The following is a 22,473-nucleotide window of genomic DNA, read 5'->3' on the forward strand; positions in this document are numbered from 1 at the left end:
GAGAGGAATTCAAGAGGGACAGAAAATAGAGTTTTAAAATTTAGAGACATAAAAGCGGGATTAAACTATTGTGCGGGAGCAAAATGGAACAAGTAAAATGGAGAGGTGATGCCCTCGAATCCACAATCCCAGCAGTATGATCTTCTATAAAAAGGACGTCAGCAGCACCGTGATGAACAATTTCTGCACTACTAGTGAAAAGTGAGAGCTCTGAAAAATTACATCTTAAATGAAACCTAGCAGGGATGTAAATGAGAATCATTTTGATTTAGAGAAGCAAATGGAAACTCATAGTGTAGCCATGTATATTAAATTCACATGCAGGGATGGACCTTGTAAATCTGCAGGTGGACATGTTCCAAAAAGATGTTCCAGTCCAGAACCATAAGGCTTCTGTACAAAGTGCAAAAGACAAAATGGAGGTTTCAGTGAAAGTATAGAGACTGAGAGGAAAAGTGAAACATCAGTCCGAAAATGCTGAATGTATCCACTGGTGGTAGTCCACTGGTTGAAAATAAAAGAGGAATGTAAGCTGGATGAGAGCGAGGGGTTTGTACCAAGTGGAGGGAATTCGCTATGTAATTCAAGGCACACAGGTCACATAGAGGGGCTAAAGGATCATGTGAGGACAACACAAGGACACATGACCCAAATGGGTGCCAAAATATACTGGGTACATGGTCTCTGATTTGCTCGGATTTTGCATTGGGACTTGAATGTTTGTGTAGTTGCGAAACAACACTGTTTATGGAGGGTACATATGCTAGCGGTACTGTACCGTAATAGTATGCTCTTAGTTTTCAGACTTTGGATGTTGATTTCAAAACCACTGGCATATATCTACATAGAGATACGCTGTGCAAAGGCAAAACAAAGCAATTTCGAGTTATCTTAGAGCTCAAAAAAAAAAAAAAATTTGTACAAAATATATTTGACTGAAAGAAATATGCATATAGTTTAGGGATGTGCATCACACTCGAAATATAAGCCAATTTATTTAGGCTTTAGGACAAAGGCATAATTATGCTAACAGAATGTCATGATAAAAAATGTATATCACAATATACAGGTAAATAGGTATCTATACACGAATATACCTTTATCTATCTATCTATATATATATACACACACGGATATAGCTTTTACACACACACACACACACACACACACACACACACACACACACACATATACACAGTATTTATATATGCTTTAATATTTTAGAATAGGAGGTCCCTCACATAAGGATCATCATATTTGTGATTTTTGGGCATTAACCCCTGTTATAGACTGTGATGTGTCTTTGACTGCATTAAGTTTGCATTCAGAGAAATAAAATGAAACTGAAAATTGTTATCAAATAAAAAAAATGGCAGTTAACTTTGAGGGACATATGCACATAAAACAGACATTAGTAAGGAGGTCACATAGATTTTCTTAAAAGTACGAGCAAGGTTCTAAAGACATTCAGGGAAGAACAGAAGAAAATTCATTCAAAAACTTTGCATGGGCGGAATGGACAGGACAAATAACAAAAGATTAAGTCTGTGAACTGTCTGCACGGCCTTTTGTCAAAGTAAGCAACATATGCCTGTGGTTTCCACGGGAACGTTAAGATTCTCATTTGTGGGTTTCCTGTCAGGTTTCCACAGAGAGACTTATGTGGGGAGTCTGACATAACAGCCGGTAGTCAGTTAGCTGATGACCAGCCAAAAGTAGAGGGAGAGAGACAGAAATAATTCAAAACAAATAATAAAAAAGTAAGTAAGCAGGGAAAAATCTGATAGAACAAAAACATTAAAGAGAAAATAAAAATCATCTGCAAGTTGTTTGTCAGCAGCTTCTCAAAGTCGCCCTCTGTTTCTGGAGGAAAGATTCTCAACCGCTACTCAAAATCCTCTCGTTTTTGGAGGAAAGACTTGCCAGTGTTTCCAACACTTTCAAGTGTTTCCATTCATTTCATCACCAACAGATAATCCTGCCTTATGATAATCGTTGGCTAGACAGCATAGTAGACAATGTAAAAACAGCTCTTTAAGCCACTTACCACCTAGAAACTGTGTAAATGTCTCTAACTGAAACATAAGTTGAATTTTGTACAAGAATTAGATGCACATCCTCTTAGCTGTACTTAAGGGACATGTCACGAACTTTACAGATGCCTTAATACAGTAATCTCTGGGTCGCATGCCAATGGGAACTGAACTCAATAATATGACATATCATTTCCAGTGACAGGCTGACGAATGACCCTGTTTTAAAGATGGAAAATGAACATATGACATGCATCTTAAAGACATGACAGCTTTTAGTCAGCTTAATTCAGACCACTGCTTGGAGTTTCGTGTCTCACTCCAGCCCAGCAAGAACATAAGGAGCTGAATGAGATTGTCACAAATGAAACTGAAGTTTGATTTGCCCTAATTTTTCCATAAACCTCCAACTTGCATGTATTGCAAATGCAAATATGAAATTCAGCCATGTTTTTTTCTGAGGCTTATCGACATTACAGAAATCAATTCTGAAAAATGAAAGCACAGATTAGTCGAAGGAAATTAAGATTTAGGAATTTGACAAATGTGTGTCAGTTTGCATTAAACTGGAACACAAAAAGAGATGCGAGTTTTAGTTGGCACACACAAAAAAGTAAGAGGACAGTTAAATATAAAAATAAATAAAATGCCTAATAAAAAGTGACCAATATTAAATGACAAATAAATACACACATTACAAACGTTTGGGATCAGTAAGGGGTCAATTTAAAATAACATTTTAAATTGATCAAGATATTTTAAAAAACAATTTAAAATAACATTTAAAATTAATGGCAGCAAAAACAGATGAAATTGATCAAGTGTATATATATATATATATATATATATATATATATTTCCAATAAATACTATACAAACAACAATAAAAACTTTCTATTCATCAAAGAATCCTGAAAAAACATGCATCATGGCTGCCACAAAAATATTAAACATAATAATAATAATAAGAAGAAGAAAAGTTTCTTGAGCAGCAAATCAGCATATTAAAATGATTTCTGAAGGATCATGTGACACTGAAGACTGGAGTAATGGCTGGTGAAAATTCATATTTGCGTCACATGAATAAATGACATTTTAAAATGTATTAAAATAGAAAAGTTATTTTAAATTGTTTAAACTGTTACAGTAACTGTTAAACTGTTTATACTGTATTTTTATCAAATAAATGCAACCATAATGAGAAAAAGAAATCAAAGACTTACAGTGCCCAAACTTGTGAACGGTAATATAAATTGAGATAAGGATTTGAAAAATGTGTGTCAGAAGATAAAAACTTTTTAAAAAAAGCACACACACAAAAAAAAATAAAAATAAAAAATAAATTGCCCACCCTTTTGGGAAATGATCATTATACAGATTTGTTAATAAACTTATTTTGCTTGACTGATGTGCAAATAAAAATTAAATGTCAAATTTAACACCAATCATAAGTCTTTGCAAATTTTGGCAGTGGACTGCACGAACACCAAAGTGGTAAATAGTAATATATGGCTAACCCCATTTTCTTTAAGTATTTAAGTAAATCAGACCGCTGGGCGAACGTTACGTCACCCAATTAATATTCATGAGCCAGGCTGATACAGTTCATAATGAGTCCTCCCCACTTTTCAGATAGTGGTATATGCTCCTGCCAAAGACCGTTCCTTAACCTTCTAATTAACGAGGAGGTTGTCAGGACATAAACAGCTCCCCATCACATCCACAGTGCCCCTTAGGTGAACTCCATTCCCACATTACCCCAATGGAAAAGTAATGGCCATTATATAGCATGTTCTTTTCTCAATAGTAAACGGACAGAGAGGGCATCTGTCCCATACTTAGTTTAGTTTTAACATGACTATATGCAAGTACAGCAGTTATTTCAGCAATCTGCGTTGTTATTATTTCTGAGCATACGTAGCCTCGTCCCTTTTCCTAGTGTCCACTGCACTCGTTGTGTTCTGTGTTCTGGTTTGTTTGTTTCACAGCATGAAGGTAAGATCTTATGGATTGATGAATGAATCACTCATGATAACTTTCGTTAACTCTACAATAAGTAAATCCACTTCACCAGCTAATTACTCTTCGACAGCGATGCCATAGAAATATACAGAGCTACAAAATTCTAAAGATGTCTGCTGAACATAAGGTCTATTAAACCATGACTGGATTACTGTGTACAGCATATTTAAACTTACAATAGAGGATGCGAATCTCATCCACACAAGGTGACGGTCACTCCTGCATAACCACAAACCTCATTCTTTTTGAAATCTGAAAGAGTGCCAGTATAATCAGGACATGGTTCAGGCTGGGTGAACTACTGTATGATAACTTTCAATCAGAAAAATGAAGGAATCCGGCAGCATGTTACACAAGATAAACAAGCCATTTTCACAGGTCCCAGACCTTAATAATGTTGTGGGGAAGGGTGCATCACATATTACTTTTATTTGATTGATTTAAAAGTTTATTGCTTTATATTTACAAACTCTCATGTCGTTCTGAACCTGTTTGACTTTCTGCCTCCAGTGCAGAACAAAAGATGGTATTTTAAAGAACTGTTTTCGTCAGTGGAATGCAAAAGACACTGGACTTTCATTGTATTGACCGAAAAAAGAGAGAGAGAAAAAAGAACATTTTAACCAAACTATTAACCAAAAACCCTTCAAACTGAATTCTTAATTGTGTTAGTCGATTACCTGTTTGACCTGGACTTTATAGATGTGTGTTTTTTTGGCACCAGATATAAACAGGGTCTTTTGGTTAAGTCTAGAGATCATACGGTCCTATATCATATTACACAAAATCCTGCAAACATCAAAGGCCTGACTAAATCATTCAGAATTTACAGCCTTAATCACATGTGGTACAATAAAAGACAATGTGTGTACGGCTGCCACTTTCCTTTGTCAGCCAGACATAATAGCTTATTTGGTCTCCGCTGTATGCAAGCCATGGTTGTTGGCCATGTGATGACAGAACTCACAGCAATGATTGAGCTATAATAAGTCCAACCACAAATCTTTCTCCCAGCGGCCCGCATAAGGAGAATGACCTTTGACCAGTATGGTGTTCAGAATTCTATGCACTCTATGGATGGGCAAAAAAGGTGATAGGGGATATGAAGTGATTGATGAAGGCAGCTGCATGAAACGGCAGAGATCAACAGAGTCACGTTAGGATTCTTGGAAAACGCTCAAGTGTCACAGTTACAGCGAGGAGTGAGGCTTTCTGTTGCTTCTTCTGCCAGTATTTTTGTATTTTTTAACTTAATTACATGACTTGCTGACTAATAAATAAAATTGATCAAATTATGTGTGCATTAATCATAATTATTCGCAAATCAATATTTGCTGAGAAAAATCCCTTATAGAAGATCATTTGTGGCAAATGTGTAAATTAAAGAGGCTTCAGAAATCAATATATTCATTCAGTTGAGCTCCATCTAGTTGTTTTTGAACACACAAATATGTCCTAAGAATGACTGAAGTTTAAAATGCTCCTACAACAGGAAAACCATTTATTATGGAAATACTGGCTTCGTGTTAGTTCTGACAGGAAGACTCATTCAGATACTTCACTCATTCAGAAAATAGGTATCTGTAATTAGTAGTTGAATTTTGTCACTAATTCATCCCCTATTCCAGCCAATCACAATGTCTCTTTCATCTTTAAAACCCCACTAAATCAGTTCGCCAGGTACTTTAAGATGGTGCCCTTAACTTATTGTATCCAGGCTGGGTCAAAGTCAGGGGTTAGACTCTCGACCCTAGCTGGCTCTGATGGCTTTCTGTCTTCCTCCTTCTGACTGTTTGGACATGGGCCTGCTCCAAAAGGACTAACCTGATGGCCCAAATCTATATAACCTAACCCAAATCTGACTCCTAAAAACCAATGAGATGGGGGAGCCTTGGGGGTCTTTTGCTAGTAAGTGAAGTCCCTCATTTGCATTTATTCTAATCTCCAATTTTATAGCAGGTACACATTTAGATTGATATAAAAAGTAAACATTAATGTAAACAGCTATAATCTCCCTCTTATCCTCCGATAACAAGCATAGATACCGTAGTCTGATCTCTAAAAAATCTTGAGTATATTTGTGTGTGTGTGTGTGTGGTGGGGGTGCTCGAGCTTGAACTTTCACTATAGAGTTTATTTTTAATTTACTTAGACAAAAAAAGTACAGAATTCGAATATCATATTTCTATGTCTTTAGTTTGTTAGTGTTTTAGTTTGGTTTTCCCTGTTCCCGTTTGCCTATGTTCTCTTTCATTGTTAAGTTTCCTTTGTTGCTCATTTTATTTTCTAGTTTGTCTCCATGGTTTTTGATTGTGTTCGCATGTAAGCCCTGCATTTCATTCTGTTCCTTTGTCGGTTCTCATTCACATTTATGTTGAAGTCTAGTTTCTGTTTTCTCCTGCGTATTCCTGTTTTTTCGGAGTATTTTGAATAAAACCTATTTGAGTATTTCTCCTTCGTCGTGTTATTTGACCAGCGTAACATGACAAACATATTGACAGAAAATGTAATATTGGTGCATCCTTGGTCTAAAACAATAAAAAAAAAAAAATAAGGGTAGGGTACGATAGCATGTGCTCTCGAGTAAATAAACAGACTTTTTTTTCTTCTTTTTTTTTCATTCAGGTAATTGTGCTTCAAATATTTGGGACAATGACAAAGAGCTAAGATGCACATTAAAAACAGTCCGATAATACCCTGAAAAATGTTGATAGCTTTTATGCCAAATTGTTTATCATGCAAATTGTGTTGTATGTAAAGTTTCCAAGTGGCCACCCAAATATTTGGTAGATTAATCCTCTTATATCAAAAGAGACAATGAAGTTACGAGAGATAAAACGGCAGTGATGTGTCTGGATTACACTTCTCAAAATGAGTTTTTGGATTACAGTCCTACTTCAATTTAACCTAAAGCCCCATGTGATTTTAAAATGAAGTACCCATATTTAACTTTAGTGAAAACATTTGACACATTAATGCTGAGCGAGAAAAAAAAAAGGCAAACACACAAACACAAACCTTCCATATTTCATTAAGAAACTACCATTTTAACCCAGATGTTATTTGCTTTTTTTGGACCCTTTGACAACATACATTATTCACTGATATGATAATACTTGCACAACACAGCTCAGAGAGCATTACCCAAATTCTTTTATCATCTTATGTGCTTATTCACAAGTACCCTTTCTCCTAAACAATGTTTTCCATTTGTAATAAACGTATGTTTTCCAAAAAAACAGACAGAAATATTTTTGACACAAAGGTTTGTTTTGAAGACCAGATTATCATGATTGGGGCTTGTATAACGCAAAGCATTACAACTTCCTAAACCAGAGTAGGGCCCCTAAAGACTGCTTAAGTTTAACATTAACTTGAACATTTTTTTTAGTAATTCTTAAAGGGATAGATCTCCCCCCTCCATATATATATATATATATATATATATATATATATATATATATATATATATATATATATATATATATATATATATATATATACACGGTTGTTATAGCGAATATAACAACCTATAACAACCGCCTCGCTCTACATTATCCCACTTATTACATGGCTACCTACCAAATAAATCAATAATTTGACACAAAATATTGATTTAAAAAGGAGTTTACTGATTTAAAAACGATTGTATTCCTTCCGCTAAAGAAAATAGTCCGTTCCGTCTCTACGGTTAGAATCCTCGTCCATAGCAACGTTCTGTTTTTCATGGCAACGGTGTGTTATACTCAGCATTCTACATTAGAATTCAACCAAGCCATGTAATATATATATATATATATATATATATATATATATATATATATATATATATATATATATATATATATACATAGATATAGATATATAGATATATAGACATAGATATAGATATATAGATATAGATGTATATGTATAGAAATCAATGGTCACCAAAACTCTTTAGTTAGTCTACCAACATTCTTTAAAATATCTTCTTATGAAAGAATTTTCTTTTTTGAGTGAATTATCACTTTGAAATACTCCATCTGCAATGGGTTCAACCCAGCAAAAATTGGCATTGTACACATGTGGTGCTATGTAATAATGTAAGGAGCAGAAGACACAGTGGGTCACAGTAAATGTCAGACACTGAGGCATGTGCTGATCACTGCTGCCCACCGCTACCTTAAAGTTCTACATTACGGGTGTCTAGCACTTTGAGAGGCTTATGTTTTACTTATAATAAGTATTTGATAGATTTTGTTGGAACACACTTTGCACAGCTGCACATTTGAGCCAAAAAAGTAAAAGAGGAACCTGTGAGGGTTATAGAAAAGTTGTAGACTGGCTAACCCCCCCCCCAAAAAAAAAAAAATAAGAATAGGACATAATGGGTGGAGAGAACAATGTGTAAGATTTAATTTGAATCTTTGCAACTAAAAATGTGCCACATTTCATTGCCATTTCTGTGGACAAACCACCCCTGTGTAACCTATTTGTTGGTAGTGGGAAAGGGAGAAGCGAACTGACACTTGCCAATGCCATTCACCGTATCAAGTCATCCCAAGTGTTGCTAAAAACAGAGTCTGACAGACCTTTTCTCTGCATTGCACACATGTTATTTTTCTCATAGCGCAGCCAACTCACTCGCACAGAAATTAGATACGTATGTGTGTGTGCTGGAGTTTGAGTGTGCAAGTATTGTGTGTACGTATGTTTGAGGTTGTGCATTAAGTGTTAAGCAACTAAAGGCATCCCCAGAAAGAGTAAATAAGATGTCGAGGTCACTGTTTTCACACTAGTAAAACTGCAATCCAACTCCAACTTTGTTCTTTCAATTTCAATACTGAAGAAATACACAAGCTTATCACTAAAAAGCAACACGGTCTGGAAACTATGTAAAGCAGGTGTTTACACCCCCTTTATTCTTTTGTTTGGTTTTGCTTTCTTGAACAACCGAGTGAACAAGTTCCTGTTTTTACTGAATATCCGCTGTGAATTAGACGTGCAGGTGTTTAACTGTTGAGCGCTGAGTTGGCTAACTCTAAACTAATATACATAACAGGCAATTTTGAGGTTTGTCACATCGTAGGGTGCCATGGTCATGTAGAAAACAAGAACATAATACTGGCTAAAGATATGGGGATTTGCCAATAGTCACACATTGATCAAAATAGGACATTAAAGAGACATAAAAGTCATAAACTGGCATCAAAACATCCTACAAGAGCACCACAGATTAATGTGTTTGGGACATTGATTGTTAGGCCACAGTTCCAACAAAACAAGTGTCATTTCTATTTTCTTTTTTTTTTAAAGCAGGATGACAGGCTTGTCTAGATTTGCATGTAAAAGAAAAATGAGAGAAACTGTTTTATGTGATTAAATATATGGCAATAATCACATCTAATTAGTATTAAATGTGATTGGCTTTATCTTTATTAATGCATTTAAACAAATAACACACACACACACACACACACACACACACACACACACGTGTATTTAATGAACATTTATCTGCTGTTTTAAACAAGCTTTTGTTATTTATTAATTTTTAAAAATTTGGTCAAATTTTAAGACCAATTTATGCAGAAATCCAGGTAAATTCAAAGGGTTTTCACACCTTATGCAGATGCACACACATACTCAAGTTTTTCCACATTTCCCATCAGATTAGTTTAATGTGAACATCAGCATTAAAAACCTCATTACCCTGTAAAAACTCTTACTTTGACGAGACACCTTTACAATGATTCCCTATTACTGTTTGCTTTATGTTCTTTACTTAATATAAAGTACCCTTGCTCAGATAATTGACACGTTCACTTATCTCCATTAATAAAAAGTCAATTAGCTTGCCAAGGAATTGGGCTTATCCGCTGTAATAGAGGCCTAATGAACTGCCCTCGAATCAAGGCCTCAACTCACTCTATCTTCCTGCACATTTTCTCACACAATAGCGCAGGGCCAGATACAGGACCTAAAACAGCTTTTATGTTCTGTATCTGCCTTTCAACCGTCAATTAGAAATGTTCCAGACAGAAGCTCAGAATAAGTCAAGAGGTTAGTCAGACATGAAGTCACAGCACTGAATATAACAGACGGTGGTGAACAGTGATAACAGGCAGACTTCAAATAAGTCTGCCGTCTAACTACTCTCTAACAGCACATGTAGTCGATACTAAATGATAAAACGGAATGAATAAATCTGTACAGAGGCATACTAATTCTACTTTGGCAACAGTCAAAGTGTCTGAAGAAACACTTTTATTTTTTAAAGGCTGTAGTCTAGATGGAAACAGTGGTCCACACGCACCCCCCGGCTTTTTATTATTATTTATATTTATTCTGCATTTTCTGTCTTGAACAGGTCCTTGAACAGAATGTAGCATAAAAACAATTCCAAAATATACACCCAAAAAGCAGGTACTCAATGCCAACAAGGTATTTGGTTGGCTAACACTAAACAACTGAGGTAAACATTCCAACTGTCTATAGTTTAAACTAATCCATAAGAAACATGTCCTGAATTAATACCTGACAAACAAATAATATAATATTTTTTTCTTCAAAAAACTGTTTGTCACTGTCAGTCTTGATCAGCCATGGCTGTATTTCATGGTTAGTTTTTATGTTTTCTAGCCTTGACTTCACATTGTCATATGCAGCTGCAAGCTGGCGGTAATAAACAGTAGCATAAGGGAGATATTACACAACACATCCACTTCCTGTGGCAAATTTTTGATAATATAAGTCTGATACTGTTTTTCAAGCATCTTGTTTAAATAGAGACACCCTAAAATTTGCAGAAGTGTGAACCGCAATCCCCACGAGAGCCCTTCTAGCGTGAGACAGACCTGTGCACAAACTCTTCCTCTGTGCTCTCTAAACTATGTGTAACTGTAAGATTAATGAAAGTTAAGGAAAAAAAAGACTGTTTCAATGAACTAGTGCAGAATTAAAGGAACATCAGCAAAAAAAACGGGCTAAAATGTGGTGTAATTGGAATAAAATATTGCCTTCAACCTAGCTCATTAATTATTGTTTCAAATTATTATAGTAAAAGAACAGATTGTGTAATTCTTAAACTGCATCAAAAGCCACAGGGAATGTTCCTCTTTGCAAAAAAAAATAATAATAACTGAAATAACTGAAATAATGAAATTATTTTTAAAGTTGAAAAATACAAAAAAATACCAACGTTCCCCAGCACTTTATGGACATGTTCTTACATGTGTAGCGATGTTTTTTGCTTCTAAACGGCAGTCCTCCCTCCTATGAATGTTTTACTTGTAGGTTAATAAAGAATGCAAATGACTTTTAATTTTTGTTAACAGTCCCTTGTGAGACTAGTTTACAAATAAATTACCCATAAAGAGAGTCTTTCTCCATCATTTACTGAAATACAGGTGGTACGCTAGGGACTTTTTTGAGAGAGAGAGACACTTGTGCTGTGTCTGTGATTAGTATCAATCAGTTTTAAAAAAGCATACAGAACAGAACTGAGCATTTGCAATGTCAAACTGAATTATTATTATTTTTCACCAGTTATAATGTAATTTATGTTTATTCATTATAATGCGTTAACTCTGACAGCCCTGATTATTGCATTAAAAGAAGATTGATCTTTGAAGTAAACATTCAAAACGACAAAAATGTTTTAAAGGTGCAGTGTGATTTTTAGCGGAATCTAGTGGAGAGGTTGCGAATTGCAACCAACAAAAGTTACGGTGGCCAACAGGAAAAGATGTCGTCGTCTGAGACAGCAGAGAGTGCCAGTTAGGCAATGAGGTTTCTTTAAAACGATAAATTAAGAAATTGAGTTTACTTTATTATTCAGTAAAACGATATGTTATTGCGAATATTATTGTTACTTGTTCATCATTGTGTCAGTGTTTTATTCGCTGACTTTAGCTAGCTTCCTTGCACGAAGAACAACATAGTAACGAAACGCGTTTGTCCGTTAAGGGCTACTGTAGAAACATGTCGGCGCATTTCAATGTGAGGGGACCCGCGGTGTATATAGATACACCTATGCTTCAAAACAGTTCTTCAGAAAGTCTATGGGTGACGTCACAGACGCTTTGTCCATATTTTTTACAGTCTATGAGAAATGGCTCATTCTAAGGTAATAAAAACATGACGGTTCATTATGTAAGGTCTTTATACACCACTGAAAACATTATGTATTTGAGATTGTATTTCTGTCAACAGATCCTCCTAAATATTGCACAGTGCACCTTTAATTCGGCACATTGGTTGATGGCAGTGGAGCATGTTTCTCTTTGTTCACTCCGGTGTGGTAAAATTAAAATGAGACAAAGTAAGCTCGATAACTCTGTCTTGCTCAAAGCTGCCTGTATGACTGGGACAGACGTGTGAGAACTCCCTCCAATAATCTCATCATCACTTTTCTTCTGAAACAAAGGCAGGTCTCTGTCGCTCTCACACCATCAAAGAGGAGAAGGGTTACAGCATAAAATAAGCCCTCAAGGTCTTCTATCTTTCTTATTTTCCTGTGAAATGTTTAAAAATAGAATAACTTAATTAATACAATTTTCACCATAGAGATTAAGTTAAAGTCACATTTCTAATCAGAAAGCTTTTTAGGGTCCAGAAAGCCCACACTGTAACCATGGAAACCCCTATCTAACAGAGCAGTTATCAGCCAATTAATGCAAGAAAAGAGCACTTTTATTGCAGAAACAAATTCCCAATAATACCCTTTAAAAATGTAAAAATTGCCAAAGGGCAAGCCGTTAGCTAAGACTAGGTTGATGGCCACAGAATATAAAAAATGCCCGTCTGGGTAGACACTGCAAAGAAATCAAACTAACACATTTGAGCATTTATGTGGTTTCACCCATATTTACGTAATGCCCATGTGTCTGTAATCAGTAATCAATAACTCATGCAACTCTGCACGTATGCTTGTAAAGCTTCATGGCTTGTTGGGCTTATTATTCTGCCTGGCTGCAACTTTTTCAACTTTATATAACAAAATATTGATAGAAAACATCTAGGTACTCTAAGGATTTCACATACTTTTGACAAAACTTTTATGTTTAGGTTTTGCATTTTTACATTATGCAAAACAGCTCCCATATGTTTCATAAAATAACAAATAAAAATTCCCCACCCCAAACAATAACAAAAAGGATAGGTTTAAAAAAGAAATCTGGTGCAATTGTAATATGTTTTTTTTTCTTTCTTTTTTTTTTTTTTTTTACATTTGCCATGATAATTAAGAGTGTGCTATGGGAGATAGGGGACACCATATGCTAGAAATTACAAACAAACAAACAAACAAACAATAAATAATCCTGCAAATTAAGTACTTTTAAGATAAAATACACTTCATTTTATTAATTTATCATGTCGTATTAGCAAAATTAATATTATCAAATGTAAACTAAAAGGTTTGGGGTGGGTAAGATTTCCACACACAAAAAAAAAAAAAAATTGTTTTATTCAGAAAGGATGCATTTATTTGCTGTTCTTTTGAACTTTTTATTAATCAAAGTATCCTTGAAAAAAGTATCACATTTTCACAAAAATATTAAGCAGCACAACTTTTTTTAACATTAATGATAATAAGAAATGTGTATTGAGCAGAAACTCAGCATATTACAATGATTTCTGAAGACTGGAGTAATTGCTTCTGAATCATCAGCTTTGCCACCACAAGAATAATTTACATTTTAAAATATATTAAAATTCTAAACTGCAATAATAATATTTCACAATATTACTGATTTTACTGCATTTTCGATCAAATTAAAGCATATGTTATTCTGCCATGCTACACGTTATATACAGTACTATCTCTAATGGTAGTAATTTGTGAAGTTACAGTAGTTATGAAATTACATACAACCAACAAGCTATTGAGTTAGAGGAACTTAATTTGTACACAAATTTTTAAGTTGATCATTAAAAAAAAAAAATTAAGTCACTCCAAATACTTGGGTTGTAACCCTTGAACCAATTAATCTAATCTATTTCAGTTCAAATCCAGAGCTATCGTGGCACAAGTTTAATAAAACTTACTTGGCATGTTTATTTCATGAAGTAAGATATTAATTGTCAATGGCATTAGCACAGTCGTTGCTTGTGGAGTCAATGTACTGCTTAAATGTAACTACTCTTCAGCACAATGAAAACCACAAAAACTTTTAAATGGAAAACATAACAGCATTAAACACTAACATGTATTTTCTTTCATTAATAATAACACCTAATTTCAACATTTATTCTCCTTATCCAGTTCTATGCAAAGCATGCTGGGAACACAGCCTAATTTCCAAAGTTATCAAGAAAATTTGATAAAGTTGTTACATTTTTATATTTTTAAATCAATTGATGAAGACATTTTAGTTTAAATATTAGGTTGATGTAATGATCAACATTATTATGTCAACAGAACTCAACAAAATAATGTTTGCAACTTAAAAGGTTTAATTAAAACAATAAATTAACAATTTTAAGTTGCAACCACACATTTGTTGTGGTAACGGGTCCCCTGAATTACTTTTTTAGAGCTACATCCCTAATGGTAATACAAATATAGCAATCATTTGCTACCATGCTATGTAACCAATTAACTTTTTATGTACGGGACAATAGCAATAACTAGTAATGACATTCAAACAAAGTCAAGCACATACATCATAATCAGAGTCTCTTTTCCAGGAATATCATCAGAGACAGGGACAATGAGAGGAACATTAACAGCCTGAGCAGCGGGGCAAGAGAAAGATGACAGGGGGAGGGAGCTGGCACAGCAGATGGACACATTCTTGGCATCAGGGTGACACTGGGGCCATCTTTCTCTAATAGAATGTGCCACCCAAGACCTTCAGTGAATGTGAACATCACCTGCTACTGAACACCTGGACTAAAGCCAACAATGAGTCCATAAACAGTCCCATAAACATGCACGTCTCCAACATAGACCTTCTCACATACAGCACAGAGTCCTGATTAGATATCGTGTGAGGCCATTACACATGAACAACTCGCACACATTCACCGCCAACAGACTCACTGATGAAGCACTAATGTAAACGATCATAGCTTGGCTTGGTGATTTTGGTCATTAATGTTGAACCAAATAAACAAGGACTTTAAAAATAAATAAAAAATTGCACAGTGGAAACACAAAGTATTTCGACACTTAAGTCAATGAATTTCATTGCTTTTAACCAGGTGGTCTCAAGGTGATTTTAGTGGATCAGTTAAATTCCCACAGGTGTCCTGACAGAATAACCACAGTTGTTATCCATCACATTAGCTAAAGACATGTTATACAAAGGCTAACAACCTAATGTCCAAAATACGTGTTGTCCTTATTTTAAACAATTTATCTATTTTCTAATCAAAAATCTAACAAAAAAGGGGGGTTCTTGTATGGATGATTAGAAGTGCCACTTAAAAATAAAATAAAGGAATTATCAATTGATTAATTTGAAAATAAAAATGTAAATGGACAAATACTTTTTAAATTGACACATTAATAAACATTTAAAATGGTTTATGTTTAAAAGTGTCAAATAAATGGACATTTATAACAATTTAATTGTTGTTAAAAATACTACCGGTAGTTAAATGTAAAAAATAAAAAACTATTTTTAAATTCATAATTTTTAAAAGCAACTTTTAAATTGCCAATTGCTTTTCTTTATTAATTTATCAATCAAGTAAAAAAAAATGCCATTGTCTACAGGAAACAATGACCTCTCAACTGAATTTTAGGACTGTCTTTGACAGACAATATTCTGTGCTATATTTCTTTAAAATAAACTTGGTTTACTATTTCTTTAAAAATAAAATGCAAAAACATTCATATATTTTGAATTTTGGATTAAGTTTTGGGAGCTTTTGGGAGCCAAATTATAACAAATAGTCTATATATTTTTTTGTTTTTGCTATATAAGTTCTTTCATGACATAAAAAGTTCATATGACTCATGTGTTATATTCCAGGTTTAACTTGACAACCAAATCAGTGTGTTTTGTGAACAAATCATTCAGACCTTATGTATAGCGAATGTATAACAATTAGTCTACAGATTTTGTTGTATAGTGGTCTCGGTTATATTGAGAGATAATGCACTGCCATGAAATTGAAAGTCGTAAAAGCCACAGAGCCAACAGTCTGATTTCAATGTGTGAGTGTGTTTTCCAGATGTCTTTTTAAAAGTGCTAAGATAGATTCAGCATATAAATGGCTACCAGTGCCGGACTTTCATGGTCAGATGGTCACATGTCCTCCAAAATAAAATGTCATTGGCAAGACGACAGCTTCAAAGAGCCAGACAAGACTTTTTAGTATGATGCAAGATAGACCAAGAGCCCTTGTGTCCTGCAGTCCTGGTACAGTAACGTCCTTGGATATTTCAAGCGAGTTTTGAATCTTGAGTTTTTGGGTAAAAGACACATTTTAGTCTGTGTAATTCAATTTGCTGCATCGTTTTTCTACATTTTGACTCCAAGTCGATCATGGTTTCCCAGTTCTGATCCTCCGGTGGAAAAACACATTTTGCAAACCCGTACATGCGTTCTGACCATGGTCATATGCAAATATGTACAAATGCTAATAATTAAAAAAGTCAAGGCTATAAATCTTACCAGATCCCTCGTGTGTTCCCTCAAGTTGTTTATAGGGGTTGAACTTGGGCTTAGGAGCCACAACAGGAGCAAACTTCTTCGGAGACTGTTGCTGGGATACAGAAATGCTGGTGGTACCCATGGGCAAGCTGGTCTCCATTCGTGCACTCACGTGACCTTGCTGGTCACCATCATTATAGCCACCCCACATGTTACTGGAGTCAAGAAATCTAAAAAAACAACAAGACCACATTATTATATTGCACTGAGATGAACAGGTCCCATAGCATCCACAATGCCCACAATGTTTGACGAAATGTAGCAGTGTCTGAATTCCAGTGTTACATTCTTTCCTAAAAATACAGTTGCTTTTATGCATAATATAGATATGGGTGGATGAACCAGCGTGGTTCTTTTCATCAGGGACCGAATTTCCATCCCTAGAGCTTTGTGTGTTCTTCTCCCTCTCTTAATTCTTAGCTGTGGACTTAGCAAAGGAAACTGTGCATTTCAAACACCAGGCATGGAAGAACTAGATAAAGCTCAAAGTGTCATCAAATCTTATTATTACATCAGAAAATCTGATCAAAATAATGCTCATATCATGTCATGAGAAATGAAGTTCAAATGACTCGCATGCAATATTCCAACTTGAAAACCCAAACAGTGTGTTTTCATTCAGACCAGTTTTGTAAACTGTATCCTATGATTTATAAAAAGATTGAGCTCAAAGAAATTATTTGTTTATGAAACAACTCAACTTAAATTTTGGTCTGTTACTCACACAAAGCTGTTGTATTACAGTGTTCAAGTCATGACAGAAAGATTGTATTTACAAGTTGAGGGCACATGTGCCACCACAAAGTCAAAATTATGAGTGGGAAACTGGATTTAAAAAAAAAAATATGATAAGTGTTGTACAATTAAGATACAACATGTAACTAAGTATAGATTGGCTTCATAAATTGATTTTTAAAAAGAGTAGCAAAAACACAATGTGCATTATTTGTTCATCATTTTGTAGAAGTAGAGTTAAAACAAAACTGCACAGTATTTTTTGTAATTAATAAAGATGAGGTACTAACTCGACAACAGTGATTTGAACACACTTGTCCCTATAAGTATAACTTTTCACCTCCCAGCTTACCAAAGGGATATGATTAAACCATAAGGACCACATTTATGATACTTTTTGGTTTATCCATCACTTCCATTATATTGTCAAGAGTGGCAAGGGCATTCCTCATAAATGTTAGATCGACATGGATAAAAAAACAATTTGGGTGATCTTTCCCCTTTAAGAAAGTGTTTCAGATATAAAGTTTCAGGACTTGGCATCCTCCAAACCCAAAGATGGTGCTAATCATTCCTCAAGTTCTCTGGGACGTGCTAAAGTATCAAAAAAGAGACTGTAATTTGATATAATCCCTTACTACAAACACAGCACTCACACTTCCATAGTTAGAAGCAAATAATTGCCATGTTGCTAACCTGTCTCAATTTAAATAAAAAATTAATACGTCAACTGAGCGTGATGTAATGAAGAACTAGGAATGTTCTAGTCGTGTCGAAGCTCAGTCAGCTGTCAGAGAACATAACAGCAGTTCAGCTTTCACTGATGAGGTGAAAGCTGTCGTAACAGCAACGTTAACAACATTAATGATGACTTCTAATGCATTTATTGACAACTTCAGGGGCAAGGGAGATAACTGCATCATCACAGCTGAGCTCTAGCCAACGTATAGCTTATTTACTTTAATCCTTTATTTGTGTTCAACTTGTATCTGAGACAGACATATTTACATAGCTGGTATTGTCTACCTGTTTAGGCATTTAGCTACAGGGTCGCTGCAGTCTATTTTGCATTATTTCCAAATGTAGGAAATTACTTGGAAGGAGACTGATTAAAAAAATAAAATCATAATTGTATGGTGACAGTATAGGTTTAATATGGCCTTTTACAGTTTGTGCCGCGTGAGGACGATGATAAATCGCTCAATAGATAAAATGTTTCTTATACTTATTGGAAATGCTGTGGGATTGGACACAGATTTTTAAGTTGACATTTTTAAAGGCATTCAGCTTTTCTTGAACATGGTAAAAAAAAACAAAAAAACATGAAACTAAAATAATACAAAAAGGACATATCTAAGAACTAACCACATGTGCTTTAAAATAGATACATTTTCTTTTATTTATTGTGTACACTCTTGTTTGTCATTGACCCATAAACATGGTATACAAATCTCTCAATATCATCAACATCAAACTGCACACTAAATAATGTTACAGCTATGGTACTTGTTTTTAAATAGATAATCCAGAAAGAAAGAGAGACAAAAAAGAAAATAGGAAAAAGAATATCTCACAGGCTGAAGTCTCTAATAGCTGTTGTTTTACCATCGTAACCGTTCTGAAATCGAATGAAACACTATTTGAACTATTTCAACACAACATCTTTCATTTTTCCCCCCGCTATTGGTCTTTATTGTGGGTGCCATTGTTGCTTTTTGTAGCTGTGTACGCTGTTTGCCTGCTTCTAACTGATGCAGACATTACGTTTTCCCTCAAGAGACGAGCAAAAAGAGCCCACGCACAATCGTGTTCTAATATCGTCTAGCCACACCACACGGCAAAAACTTCTTAACCAAGCTTCCCCATTGATCCTCCTGCATCAGAGCTCTCCATTTCCCATCATTCTGCTCACACACACATCTATCAAGGGCCATAAAAGGGAACAGCGCAATGACAGGGGACATTATCACACAGTAATGGTTTTAACACACCTGAACTCTCTGGCAAAGGATGAAAAAGATGGTTTCACAGCAGACGCGATGGGATTGAGGAATCTATACAGCACATTTCTTCACAAACGCTCAAGGTGTGTCATATTTCCTGACCCGTGCAGTGCTGCAGACTCTATTATAATGCCTGGAGAGTGTGTGAGAGAAGAATAAAGCACAGCTTAACCTTAACCCCGACCTCTTCAGTGAAAAGGAAAACAGTGAGTAGGGGGATCAATGTGGATCAAAGAGACTATAGCCTGATGGAGACACGGGAAGTCAATGGGAACAGATACAAAGGGGCCTTCCTTTTCACCATGTTTTGCAAATGCAATATGAGCACAATAAAACTAGTCATTTTTCTACAACTGTTAACATGCTGTTATCCTGAAACAAACAAACTTTTTTACATTTCTTAACTTAGGGGAACATGAGCAACCCCCAAATTATCATGGAACTACCATTTTTACCATGTATTTATACAATGGATCCAGAAATCTGAAACTAGCACAATTACTTCTATTTTGCATATTTTATTATGCTTATATTCAGCAAGAATGCATTAAATCGATCAAAACATTTACATTGTAACAAAAAACATCTATTTTAAATAAATGCTGTTCTACTGTTCAGAACTTTTTATTCTTCAACAAAAATATATCACAGTTTCCACAAAAATATTGATATTAATATGTTCCTCACTGTTAAGGATTTAAAGGATCCGCTAGCTGAGTCCATGTGTTTATAGATATAAGCTTTCTGCCACCTTTCCACTGCCAAACTTCACATTGACACTTACAAATAGTTAACAGGCCTGTGTGTGTGTGTGTGTGTGTGTGTGTGTGTGTGTGTGTGTGTGTGTGTGTGTGTGTGTGTGTGTGTGTGTGTGTGTGTGTGTGTGTGTGTGTGTGTGTGTGTGTGTATGCGTGCGTGCGTGTGTGTTAATAAAATCTCAGTATAATTTGATTTGCAAGGGCTTTCCTAAGGGTGATCAGAACATGGAGACAACACAGGATGACATTTCAGGTTGAACACAGATCTCATTTTGTCTTCTCCATCTATGGTTGATATTATTTTCATGGAAGCCATCTTAATGGCCTGTGACAATCTGTCAGCCTTTACTGTGTTGTCAAGCAATGACATGGCAGGTCATGTGTTGCAACAGACTCTGAGTGCAGGCCCTGATCTAAAGGTTCAAGTGACACGTAAACAACGCCACAGACACTTGAGAATAAACAAGATAGCACACTGCACTCTGACATGACATGAAGTCACACACATACACACTTTCTGTATCTCAAGAGGACAGATGATGGAATGAGGACTATTACGCAGACACTTGCACTGAAAAAAAAATTATAAATAAAAATTTGTTAATGAGTTTTTTTTTTTAAATAATTTTCCAGTATTTTTTTTTTTAATTCTTAAAACACTATTTGTAAAGCAAAGCAGTTTATTAGTTCAAATGATTTTATTCAGACGTGTGTGTACTGTGTGTATGTGTGTATGTGTGTATGTGTGTATGTGTGTATAGATAGATAGATAGATAGATAGATAGATAGATAGATAGATAGATAGATAGATAGATAGATAGATAGATAGATAGATAGATAGATAGATAGATAGATAGATAGATAGATAGATAGATAGATAGATAGATAGATAGATAGATAGATAGATTTTTTTAAACATTTCTTACAACAAAAACAGAAAGAGTGGAAAATAAACTTAATTCAAGGCATTCTCTCAAAAATGTATCTTGTTTTTAGGATGTTAAAATATATTTACTGGAAAACAACACAAAAACATATTTAAAAAAAGTATAATATCATTAAATATTAATATTTAAATATAAAAAACAGTGTGTAAATGTTCCTGGAAGGTGAGGTTTCTGTTAAGTGCAAAGTACAGTGTGCATGACAAATTTTGTCATCAGCATAATATGCGCATAGTCCGATTTTTCTCTTTAAACTGACTTATCTGTAAGTGAATCAGTTCAAGTGAGCTCTCAGCTAAATTAAAAAGTAAAAGTGGCTATATGTAGAATTCAGAAACCCTTGTTATTAGCAACACTGGTGGCCGTTGAGTGAACTGAACTTACTGCTTGTGCATACAAGAAACCAAACTTGATTATGTACTGCATGCTTTCCTCAAATATCAATATACACACACAACAGTAATGACAGCAGTGAGAACCAGCAGTTAAGGAAGATCTGAAGATCTGATCATGTGGATATGTTTGCACCAGCTTTGCATGACACATTGTCATTACAGTACAGAATAGCTCTTTTGGCATTCCTGAACATTGGTTAAGCATTCGTTTCATGTGTCATTGTAGTTGACCTTGTTAAATCATTACAGACTAACATTGTTTATATTGCTGCTACAGCAAACTTTTTATTTTAGTTTGTGTTGTGTTCTGCAATTGATGTTAGTGGACTCCATCGCTAATCTAACAAAAGAGAGGAGTACGCATAAAATCACATCCTTTTGATTTTCCTGGCAAAAACGTCCTGAGTCCTTCACATATAAATTCTAACATTTAGCCCCTTTAAATTAAAAAAGGATTGTTAAACACTGCAAGTGTCATGAAATTGGATTGGGATAGATGATTGTTTGAAATCCAACACTTCATTCCCCATGGGACGGACGGACAGACGGACGGATGGAGAGTTTGATTAAGATGGTGGAAGACAGATGTTTGAATAGGATGGACGGATGAAGGATGGATGGATGGAGTGTTTGAATGTGATAGTGGATGACTGAGGTGTTTAAATGGGATGGACAGGTGGATGGATGGATGGATGGATGGATGGATGGATGGATGGATGGATGGATGGATGGACGGATGGATGGATGGATGGATGGTGCTTTTGAATTAGTGTTGTCAAAAGTACCGACTTCGGTATTAAGTCGGTACTGAAATTTAAAAAATGTGACGATAACATTTCCCTCTAGAATTTTGAGCACTGTCGAACAGATTCTTAAACACCTCTGGTTGGCCATTGTGTTGACGCTCTCAACATATATGTCTGTGATTGGCTA

General features: G+C 35.1%; 1 protein-coding gene across 5 annotated transcripts in view; it reads right to left on the reverse strand.

Annotated features, from left to right (window-relative positions):
- The window catches only part of lpp (LIM domain containing preferred translocation partner in lipoma), a 200,350-nt gene that overhangs the window by 118,478 nt on the left and 59,399 nt on the right, over positions 1-22,473 (reverse strand). For 3 of the 5 annotated variants that reach the window (XM_081380119.1, XM_081380123.1, XM_081380120.1), the window contains one exon: positions 16,667-16,875. In XM_081380119.1, the coding sequence (XP_081236245.1) occupies positions 16,667-16,856 (190 nt within the window). In that variant the 5' untranslated portion in view covers positions 16,857-16,875. Of the gene's footprint in view, positions 1-16,666; positions 16,876-19,431; positions 19,558-20,130; positions 20,203-22,473 lie in introns of those variants that run through there. The other 2 variants (XM_081380122.1, XM_081380121.1) reach the window with 2 other exon arrangements.

The sequence above is a fragment of the Scardinius erythrophthalmus genome, assembly GCF_964197995.2.
Source record: "Scardinius erythrophthalmus genome assembly, chromosome: 12".
Classification (NCBI taxonomy): Eukaryota; Metazoa; Chordata; class Actinopteri; order Cypriniformes; family Leuciscidae; genus Scardinius; species Scardinius erythrophthalmus.